The sequence below is a fragment of the Aquarana catesbeiana genome, linkage group LG13 (genome assembly GCF_042186555.1).
Source record: "Aquarana catesbeiana isolate 2022-GZ linkage group LG13, ASM4218655v1, whole genome shotgun sequence".
In the NCBI taxonomy this organism is placed as follows: domain Eukaryota; kingdom Metazoa; phylum Chordata; class Amphibia; order Anura; family Ranidae; genus Aquarana; species Aquarana catesbeiana.
Window position 1 is genome coordinate 44,975,333 of NC_133336.1, and position 11,859 is coordinate 44,987,191.

General features: G+C 42.6%; 1 protein-coding gene across 1 annotated transcript in view; it reads left to right on the forward strand.

Moving 5' to 3' along the window:
* Positions 1-11,023, forward strand: part of LOC141117072 (cholesterol 24-hydroxylase-like) — a 51,400-nt gene extending 40,377 nt beyond the window's left edge. Inside the window, exons 12-15 of the mRNA XM_073609674.1 lie at positions 1,019-1,129; positions 2,207-2,295; positions 6,636-6,702; positions 8,800-11,023. Of these exons, the coding sequence (XP_073465775.1) occupies positions 1,019-1,129; positions 2,207-2,295; positions 6,636-6,702; positions 8,800-8,955 (423 nt within the window). The 3' untranslated portion in view covers positions 8,956-11,023. The remainder of the gene's footprint in view (positions 1-1,018; positions 1,130-2,206; positions 2,296-6,635; positions 6,703-8,799) is intronic.
* Positions 11,024-11,859: the final 836 nt, after the last annotated feature.

Sequence of the window (11,859 nt, forward strand, 5' to 3'; positions counted from 1 at the left end):
CTTAAGAGTTCCCCTCACTGGAACTAAGGGGCCAAACCCAACCCCTGAAAAACAACCCCACACCATAATCCCCCCTCCACCAAATGATTTGGATCAGTGCACAAAGCAAGGTCCATAAAGACATGGATGAGCGAGTTTGGGGTGGAGGAACTTGACTGGCCTGCACAACCCCATAGAACACCTTTGGGATAAATTAGAGCGGAGACTGCAAGTCAGGCCTTCTCATCCAAGATCAGCGCCTAACCTCACAAATGCTCTTCTGGAAGAATGGTCAAACATTCCCATAGACACACTCCTAAACCTTGTGGACAGCCTTCCCAGAAGAGTTGAAGCTGTTATAGCTGCAAAGGGTGGGCCAACTCAATATTGAATCCTATAGACTAAGACTGGGACGCCATTAAAGTGTCTAAAGGCAGGCGTCCCAATACTTTTGGTAATATAGTGTACCTTGCATATTTTTCTTCTAGTCGGAGAAAAATAAATAAATAAATAGATCAATATAAGATAAAATAGATCGGGCTTGATCTGGGTTATTGTCAGGGTTGAAGGTCAGGGTGAAGGTTGGATCCAAATGTCAGGGGTCAAATGTCACTGTTTTTTTAGAACTAAAGAAAAGCATTTTTTAATTTAGTGCCAGTGTGTTTAAATAAATAAAAGAAAAAGCAAAATGCACGCTATTGTTTCTGGGCTCTACTATGGATGCAAACAACAATTAATATACACATATCTAGGTATTGTCACAAACATAAGCAATAGGAGAATTTTTTTTGTTTTTTAGTAACAGCAAGAAATATACAGTTGAATTTTAAAAAATGTTTTTTTTTTTTTACTATTTTAGTCCAGTTTTCATTTGATAAAATAAAAACAAAAAAAACAAAAAAACAGGCGGTATTCATTACCATTTACCACCATTTGAAAGGACAATTAGTCCTGAAAAAAACAAGGTATAATCCAGCTGGATTTCCTAGGTAGTTGCAATGATATTACAAACTTCAGATTTAATATGTATCTTCTTTAGGTCTTGAAGGAAAGTTTAAGACTCTACCCTCCTGCTCCAGGTACATCTCGTGCACTAGAAGAAGAAACTTATATAGAGGGAGTGAGAATTCCTGCTAAATCATCACTGATGGTAAGATCCAAACCCTCCACATCCACTGACCCAAACAATGTTTACCGTGTATATATACAGTAATCACTACCCTAAAGAGACCCTGGCACCAATTTTAAAAAAATGCAGATAAAAGCAACAAACAAATATGTATTTTACATGCAGAATTGCAGTGTTTTTCCTTGGCGTAGAAAAAAAACTGTTTTACTCACTTGCATTGTTTGTTTGAACTCGCTAGAAAATTTGCCTAATTGATTCCCACAGCACCCTTCTTATGTCAAAGCTTTTCCCTTTTCTGGGAGTGTCTATTATCTGTGCTGGCCCAGCAACTTTGTCCCTCCCCTCACCTCCTTACATAACCTTTTATGCAGCTGCTGGGGAGGAGCAATGCCTGCAAGGTCCGTTTGCCGGTGCCAGCATCTTCTCCCTGACTATTTCCGAGTGCTGGTCTTTGGGCATCTTGATTGCCTGACATGGGATGATGTCTCCCCCTCTCATGCACAGGAGTTCAGTCATCCTATCACACAGGCAGTGTGCCAGAATGTAAACTGAGCTGTGCATGCGCAGCTCAGTGTACATTCTACGGAGGATTGCAAACATGCAGGTAGGTGTATTTTATTACACAAGAGACCGTTTTCCTTCTGCAATAAAGAGCCTGCCTGCCCGCGATTTTATTTGATCATTTTTAGTACCATTTTAAAGCTTAGCTGCTTTTTTTTAGGCAAAATGGGAATGGTATAGAACTTCTCTCGGCCTTTCATTTGCTGTCTGTGTCCCCATTGGTAAATGTTACCCTCACTTTCTGGACATGTAGTGATGAAAAATCTCTCTAATGGGAGCACAGACTGGAACCAATTTTCCATAAAACTGGGAAGAGTCATAAATGTGTTTTTTGTAAAGGGTGGAAAGGAGCCACTGACAAGTATACTGTATAGAATATCCTATATCTCAGCTTAGTGAGTGATGTTCATTGAGTTTTGCAATGTTCTAAAATCAATACGCCTCATAAAAATATGGAATGTACTGAAACAAGGTTTGACCAATTTGTTTTATGAAATAAACCCGTATCTTCTGTATCTTCTGTTGTTCTTTAAACAGTTTAACTCCTACATCATGGGAAGGATGGAGCAGTTTTACCCAGATCCCCTTGTTTTCAACCCAGATCGATTTCACCCTGATGCTCCCAAGTAATTGTTTTTTCTTACCTGTGCTAATTGTTACCTTTGTGATACATTGGAAATAGCCGATTGGTTATGGTCTAAATCAGGAGTCTCCATACTTTTTAAGCAAAGGGTCAGTCGACTGTTCTTCAAACTTCATGGGGTACAGAATGTGGCCAGTGTGAGTAGAAATGTCCCGGCATCGCAGGGAGTAAATCATGCCTCAGCTTGGTGGATGATATGTGGTCAATAGGAAGAGGAATAGTGCCCCATCATTGGTATCAGTGAAAGGAATAGTGCTCCATCACTGGTACTAGTGGGAGGAATAGTGTCTCATAATTGGTATCAGTGGAAGGAATAGTACCCCATCATTGGTGTCAGTGGAAGGAATAGTGCCCCATCATTGGTATTAGTGGGAGGAATAGTGCCCCATCATTGGTATCAGTGGAAGGAATAGTGCCCCATCATTAGTATTAGTGGGAGGAATAGTGCCCAATTATTTGTGGTGGTGGAAGAAATAGTGTCCCATCATTGATATCAGTGGAGGTAGCAGTGCCCCATCATTGGTATTAGTGTGAAGAATAGTGCCCCATCATTGGTATCAGTGGAAGGAGCAGTGCCCCATCATTGGTATTAGTGGGAGGAATAGTGCCCAATTATTTGTGGTGGTGGAAGAAATAGTGTCCCATCATTGATATCAGTGGAGGGAGCAGTGCCCCATCATTGGTATTAGTGGGAAGAATAGTGCCCCATCATTGGTATCAGTGGAAGGAGGGGTGCCCCATCATTGGTATTATTGGGAGGAATAGTGCCCCATCATTGGTGTCAGTGGAAGGAAGCATCCCATAATTGGTATCAGTGGAAGGAATAGTGCCCCATCATTGGTATTAGTGGGAGGAGGGGTGCCCAATTATTGGTGTTGGTGAAAGGAATAGTGTCCTATCATTAGTATCAGTGGAGGGAGCTGTGCTCCATCATTGGTATTAGTGGGAGGAATAATGCCCCATCATTGGTATCAGTGGAAGTAGCAGTGCCCCATCATTGGTGTCAGTGGTAGGAATAGTGCCCCATCATTGGTATCAGTGGAAGTAGCAGTGCCCCATCATTGGTGTCAGTGTATGGAATAGTGTCCCATCATTGGTGTCAGTGGGGGGAATAGTGCCCCATCATTGGTGTCAGTGGAAGGAATGGTGTTGCATTGTTGGTGTTAGTAGAAAATTGTCTCATATCAATGGGAGTAATAGTGCCCCAAGGGCCAAATAAAGACAAGCAAAGGGCCACATCCAGCCAGAAGGTCACAGTTTGGACACCACTGGTCTAGACAGCCGACATATCAGACATCAATAACATGTAAAGGTTTCCATATATCAGCGTTGCCTTATTGCTGGATGTAAATGGGATCATACAGCCTTTCGATCTGTTTGGAGCAGCTCAAGGACAAAAAATTTTCATCTCGAGTCAGTGTCAGATATTAGCAAAAGCTCCAGCTGTGATTTTTTTGGGTTTTCTAAACTTACATTTTCTAGTCCATTCTTGCCTTAGGGCAACAGTAGCACCTAAAAGTCTCCAATTCTAATGATTTCCAATACTTTTCTTTTTAAAGATCGTGGATGTTCCCAGCAGTATAAGAGCCTATGCAGGCAACTATAAAAAAATGGGGTATCATTGCTGATCTTGGGAAAAAAAGAAAGAGTAGGAAAATCCAGGGATGAGGCCAGAGTCTGAAGACTCCCATATAGTGTAGTTTCCTTGGTTTTTATGGCCACAAATAGGAAAATATCTTGGAATAATATTATTTACATCTGGTTAGGTTGCAATAGTCTACCTAAATAGTTTGCAACCTGTCATCACTCATCGGGCATATGAAGAATATCTCTGTCTCCATGCAGATTAATCTTTTAGTGGATGGTCAAACTTAAAGGCTTGTTCCACCTATTGGACCATGTTTCATATTACACCCATACAGTATTTGAGCAGTAACATTAAACATGGCTGCATTCCCCAACCCCCACCCTCAAACTGCCCCCCATTTACCTGAATCACAGGGGCCTTCTCCCTGAAGCATCCTTTTTTTTTTTTTTTCGTTTTTTTTTTATTTAACAGGGCTGTGTGTGGCTACACCCACCCTGCCACGTCATCCAGTCACAGATTCATATACAGGGACCTGTGAATGAAAGACTACAAGTTCTATCTGCCAATGTGGCAGGGACTCACAGAGTGTCAGCACAAGTATTCCGACATCCCTGCACTTGTAGTCCATTGTTTACTTCCTCTAGCCCCATAACTGTACAAACCTGTGGCTAAGATGTAATGCAGGAGTCTGTGCATTGCACCCACGATGCACTAATCATGGTTGGTTGGAGTGCTCTGCAGGCTTCAATGCAAAAATGTAATACATGCAAATTATTTGTTTTATTATGTGTATGCATTTGCTAAATTTTGCAAAAGACCAATTATTCCTTCAATGCAGTGGTCTCCAAACTGCGGCCTGGGGGCAGGATGTGGCCCTTTGCTTGCCTTTATCTGCCTTTTGGAAGGCAACATGGTTTAATATCATATTTCTGGTATTTCATTCCCTGGTTGATACAGGCAGGATACGGGGCCCCAAGTAGGAATTTAAGCAGTTAACCAGTTACACATCAGAGCTTTGTAGCATATCAGAATCTGCATCTGAAAGTAACAAGTGGCTGTAACAAGGGCTTGGCTCCGAGCCGACTGGTATGATAATACACTGCAAGCAATCTTCAAAGAGAGCCATGGCTGCCAGGATGATTGATGACGGTGGGTGACAAAGATCAAAGGATCAACAGGCACCTAAAGGTGATACATGGACAATGCTGCCCCTAGAGGCCAATACAGCAGGAAGGACAGTAATATAAGATATTAAAAGGACTACCTCTTGGCAATATCTTATTGGACAGGAGGCTAGTGGGGGTGGTTACGAATGGGTCTGAATGAATGTGTAAAAAAGGACCACAGGAGATAATTTGTCACCTTTTTTCGCTCATGGCTCTTGCCTGATGGTTCTGAGCCTCATGGCTATCTCTTTTGCCATCTGAGCCCAGCTGACGAAACAAAATCTTGAGGAAAGCATTGTGATAAGTATCTTTGATATTCTTGTATTATATGTTCTGGTGTTATATGCTTTGTAATATCTTTCTTTAGTATTTTCATGTTAGCGTTTTCCTATTTCCTTTCCTAAGACTTTGTTTTATTAAGCAGTGTGCTTGGTTTCATAGATAACCTTGTATTATAGTGATAACAACAGTAACTGTGATCAGAGTTTTAATAGACTAGCTAACTATAGGAATAGACAAGTTAATACATAGGTGCAATAGAGGGAATCCGTAACCACCCTGGAATAATATTTATTGTACTAATTACTTCACTGCCCCTTGGGGAACTATTCCTCCCACTGACAGTAACAATGGGGCACATTGTTTTTTCTACTCACACTGGCCACAGTCCGACCCCTTTAAAGTCTGAAGAATAGTAAACCGGCCCTTTGTTTTGAATGTTTGGAGACCCCTGCTTTAATGCATAGGAAGAACTAGACCTTATTCCCTCAGGGTGGGCTGTGACAGGAGTGGTTTGTAGGATAAGAGATATGCAAATCGAAATGCTTATATTAGAGAGGTGTCCAAGATTGGTGGATTATACATTCGGAGCCACGCTAAAATTTATTGTTGTACTTATGATAAAACACCATATAATGTGTTTCATACCAATGTGACATTTCTTCAGCACAAGTGAGTCACATTTTAGTTTAGTTGTCAGCAGTGTGCAGAATGTGTAGTACCCTGACTAAAGTATATGTTATGAAGAAGTAGCAAGCAACCATGAAATGCATTATATGATGTTTTAATGTAACTACAATAAAATAGATTTTACTCTGGACACAAGATTTTTTTAATTGACTTCTCCATACGCACATGTATGTGCTTTTGCACAACTAAGAAAGATTCACCTGGTACATTTTCCTAACATCTGCTCCCAGGCCAGGGCTACAGATACTGTATGTTTGGGGCAAACAAGTATTTAGTAAAGCATCCTCTCTGCATTGCATCCTAATGAAAAGTGCCTGCAAAATACAGACATGGCACCCAGCTCATTAAAAAAGCTCCCTGAAGCAGACACAATTGAACATTAATGACAGATCAGCCTACATGGGAATTTTGAAAATGTGTTAATGGGTTTCACTATTGTCAAAGCATAGGCATTAATTAAAATCTCATACAAACAAATGCCTATGCACATTTGGTCTTAAAGTAGTACACTTTGATTCTGACAAAATTGCCTGTAGTAATTTCATTTTTCAGCTGAAATGTCTGGCACATGAAGTGAGTAATTTTCCTTTCTCCAAACAGGCCATATTTTACGTATTTCCCATTTTCACTTGGGCCACGTTCTTGTATTGGACAAGTCTTTGCGCAGGTATGATATTTTAGTTTATCACATAACAATGTGGCAAAGAAAATGCCTGGAGTATATGCCTAGAGCCTGCCTAGAGACATACAGTATACACAACTGGAGGACAAAGTGATAAATCCCTTTTATATCTTGTTATTATTCCCCGGTCACTGATACTTACCTTCCCCTCACTCTCCCACTGTCCCCTTGGCTTGTTGGACCCATGGGTCTAATCCTTGTTGGAGCTTCATGCCGGAGCTTACACAGGGTCTTATCCCCTCCCACACATGCATAGCTCTGGTAATTTGCCGAACAGGCTTGAGCAGGGCTGCTGATAAGGGGGTAGTAGCTGTCCTTCTGTACTGGGCCCAGGCCCCATAAGTTCAACGAGGGGCCCAGAGCAGCAGAAATTGGCACAATTACTGGTACCAATCCCCTTATGTCCCTCCCTTGCAATGATTCAGTGTGTGAATGAACGGGGAGCCTCTGTACAGAACACTTCCTGTTCATTCACTCTGCAGCCGAGGCTGCAGAGAAAGGATTGAGGAATCTGTGTCCTCAATCTCTTTCTCTGTCTCAAAAGTGAGACGTTGGGTGTCTGTTATTTCTGATATTTCACCAACCCTCACAGGGCTGTTAAAAATAAAATAAAATTGTACTTAATTAAGGGCTTATTCTCACAGGCATTTTGGTTGCAAGAATTAGTGGTTTCTTCATTCAGCTGGAGCCCCGTTAGGCTTGGCTCACTGTTCCTGTAAGCTAGGCTGCACGGGGCCCCATGGTTTTAACAGCAGTCCTGGGCTTGAGCACCACATCCTGTGAGGAATAGGATAAGGTCATATACTTGCCCATAACCATTTTTTCCAAGGCCTCTGACACATAAGCAGAGCAGTGAAGGACCAAGGGTAAGGTAAGTATCAGTGTTTGCCTGGAGGGACAGGGGGCTTGTTATTAAATAACTCTATCACTTCTGCCTATTCCTGTTAACTAAAGTTGCATTTTTTCTAAAAACAGCTTTGCTTATTTGGTAACACATGAGCATCTACTCATTTATACTGTCCAGTAAAATAGAATTTAAGTAGAGTGACTTAAAGGGTCAGCCCACCCAAACTTGATACTCAGTGTTTGGTGGAGACTGGAGAGTTGAAGTGTAATTGCACCTTCTGTGGTTCCCCGCCCCCCTCCAAAACTTGTATTCTCACCTGCCCCCAGTCCAGCTGTGAAGATTGGGATAGCTAAGGGCTCTTTCAAACCTGTGGTGGACTGTGGTGCCCTCCAAAGAGCAATCTATAGTGTTATATCACCTACTAACTGCCTAATTTAGCCCTGTATTGCCACACTACCGCACCACAATTGCATGCATTGCACACAAAAGCAGCGCAGCCCCATTGAACTTAGTGGGTGAGTTTGACAGGTGGTACCACCTGTCAAACTCTGTACCTAATGTTAAAAATTTGTACAGCCCCATCCAGCTGTATTTTGCAAATTTGGGTGGGCAGCCAGGTGGCAGTAAAACCGCGGCTCTGCTGCCTGTTTTTGCCACCTCTCCAACCGCCAATCTGCAAGAGATCTAACTCTCCAGTCTCTACCAATCATTGAGTATGCAGTTTGTGAACTGAACCTTTAAGTCACTCTGCTCAAAATCAGTTTCACTAGAGAGTATAAATGAGCACTTATGTGCTACTGAATAATCAAGGCTGTTTTTTAGAAAAAAGGGATTTGAGTTAACAGGAATAGGTAAAGTGTCAGGTTTTCTTAGTAACACCCCCTCCACCCAACACACTGATACCCACCTTCTCCACGTACTTCCATCTCTCTGTTTATGCCCTCAGGGCATACATCTGACAGTTTCTTACAAATCTTGAGGTCTCCATTGTGACATCCCTGTGTTTAGTCTGCTAGGCCTGCACACCCGCTGACAATGCAGTGGTGGTAGAGGGGCGATGGACAGGGATTTCCGCAGGTCACTAAAATGCAGACAAAATCATTGCATGAGCCCAACTGGCCTGTATTCAGGATCTCACCACAAAGTCAGGGGGACCTCCCAGGAGAGGACATTCACTCAAGTTGAGAAATCCAAGGGTAATACTTTAAACTGATTATCTGTATTTCTTTATACAGATGGAAGCGAAGGTGGTATTGGCCAAGCTCCTGCAGAGATTCGAGTTTGAGTTGGTGGAAGGACAAAGCTTCAAGATTCATGATACAGGCTCTCTACGACCCATGGGAGGGGCAATATGTAGACTGCGGCCCAGAACAGGAACCATGAAGAAATAGACTTTTATGTACATTTTTTATGTAATGACTATACCAACTAACTGTCTAATGTAACAAGACTACAGTAAAACTTTGGTTTGAGAGTAACTTGGTTTGAGAGCGTTGTGCAAGACAAGCAACATTTTTAAATACATTTTGGCTTGATATACAAGTAGCGTCATATCAGAACTGAGTATAAAAGAGAAGAGAGGTGCCTCTAAGTTTAGAAATATGGTTACATTTAATGAAGGTACAACATTTAGCAACATATTGCTACACTTAAAGGGGCCTCTCTTCTCTTTTATACTCTGTAGCTCCTGCGGGATTTTGTTTCTAATCCCCTTGTGGAGGCTTCCATTTGCGGATGGACATTTTATGGTTACACAACCTGGTCAAATTGCTATAATTTTTTTATATGGACTATAAACTGAAGGACCTATGAATAAAGGGCTGTGGAACGAATCATTTGAGTTTCCATTATTTCTTATGATATACAAGTGCTTTGGAATACAAGCATGTTTATGGAACAAATTATGCTCACAATCCAAGGCTTTACTGTATTGAAAAAAGTCTATGTACTAATGAGTTCATAAAAAATATTAGATAAATATTGGTATTTTAAAATAAAGATGCATAGACAGCTATATATTTTAGAATGTATTTGTTGAAAAGACTAATACCAGATCAAATTCAGATTCTTACACTGCTAGCTACAGGGTACCTCTTTCAAGGGCCACAGCAGAAGTGTCGCTAGGGGGTGGCTATTGGGGCTTTAGCCCCGAATCTGGCGCCCATAGCCCTGAGTCTCTTGCCGCGGGGTCCCTGCCTAACCAGCGGGCCATGGCTGCGGTGGGCAGGCTGGCTGCATGAGAGGGGCAGAGGAGAGGAGAGAATCGAGCGGGCAGACGAGCAGAGATAACATCATCTCTCTCTGACCGCTCCACATCAGCGCTCTTCACAGCCGGGCCTCTTCAATGTGGGAGCGAGGTGCAGAGAGATGACATCATTTCTCACTGTCCGCCACACATCAGTGCTCTTCCGCCCTGACAGCGCGGTGGAGTGGAGGTCACGTGCTCCCTGTCATTGGTGGAGGTCCACTCTGCAGCCAGACCCCCTTGCTTCAATGTCGGAGGTGTGGCGGGGAGCAGCGAGATGACATCATCTCTCACTGCTCGCCAGGCATTACTGCTCTCCTGCCCTCACTAAATGGACCAGTGCTGCCAGCCTGCCACCAATGCAGCGACAATGCACATTTGCTGGCACTGTCTGGCATGGCAAGTTACTATCCACATCACTTGGCAAGTGAAAATCCACATCTGGTGCCAGGTGACGTGGCAAGGGACAACCCATATATAGTGTCAGGTGACGTAGTAAGTGACAATCTGCAAATGGTGGCAGGTGATGTGGCAATCTGCAAATGGTGGCAGGTGATGTGGCAATCTGCAAATGGTGGCAGGTGACGTGGCAATCTGCAAATGGTGGCAGGTGACGTGGCAAGTGACAATCTGCAAATGGCGGCAGGTGACATGGCAAGTAACAATCTGCAAATGGTGGCAGGTGACATGGCAAGTGACAATCTGCAAATGGTGGCAGGTGACATGGCAAGTGACAATCTGCAAATGGTGGCAGGTGACGTGGCAAGTGACAATCCACGTTTGGTGCCAGGTTACAGTGGCAAGTGACAATCCACATCTGGTGGCAGGCGACATGGCAAGTGACAACCCACATCTAGGGGCAGGTGACGGTGGCAAGTAACAAGCTGCATCTGGTGGCAGGAGATGTGGCAAGTGACACGCCCTGGGCTCCCATTGATTGTGCATTATGGTGAGTTGAACCACTTGCTTACCACCAGTGTGCCCCCCCGCGGGCCTACAGTGATGCATTTTTGTGAAAATTAGCATATGCCGAGATCTGTGTGTATTATTATTATTATTATTTTTTTAATCCTTCCCTTTGCACTTTCATGCATTGTGCCTTGACACTGTGTTTTTTTCTAATTTCTGCATTTTTAATAAAAATCTATTGAAGAAAAAAATATGTAATTATGTAATAATAATGAATAAAAAGCTGCATTGATGTTTGATTTTTATATCCATCTTCAAGTTCAACTTTATTATAGTAATATAATTGGGGTTTAGTGGCAGCCCAAATCTCTAAAAGGTCCGGCGCAAGAATTATTCTTGGGTCCTGCATTCAACATCACAAGTACAAACACTTTTTCACTATGTATAGATAAATACAGATGAAAAATAGCCTTTGTAATACTCTAACCGCTCTTATGGTTCATGTATTGCAGCTGGTATCAGTAATCTCCAGCACTAATGCCTTTCTGACACAAGGGGGTCTCTTTATAAAACATTTGTTGCATGAATGTCAGAAGCATTCTTAAAGCGTTTGTTACCCCAACACTTCATTTTCCTGATATGTGCCTGCTGTACTATGTACTTGTTTGAGAGGATATCCTGTTCTCTTGGTATTGCTTCCTTTATGTGAAATCCCTGGTGTTTCCGCCAGTCCCTCTGCTTTCCTATTAAAAACTGACCACACTAAGCAGGAGAGCACAGCATGCTCAGTTCCTGCTGTACCATGTACTTGTTTGAGAGGATATCCTGTTCTCTTGGTATTGCTTCCTTTATGTGAATTCCCTGGTGTTCCCGCCAGTCCCTCTGCTTTCCTATTAAAAACTGACCACACTAAGCATTAGAGCACAGTATGCTCAGTTCCTGCTGTACCATGTACTTGTTTGAGAGGATATCCTGTTCTCTTGGTATTGCTTCCTTTATGTGAAATCCCTGGTGTTCCCGCCAGTCCCTCTGCTTTCCTATTAAAAACTGACCACACTAAGCAGGAGAGCACAGAATGCTCAGTTCTCTAGCTGTGCTGGGAACTCAGTATGCTCTCCTCCAATGATCAGACTTGTCCTGA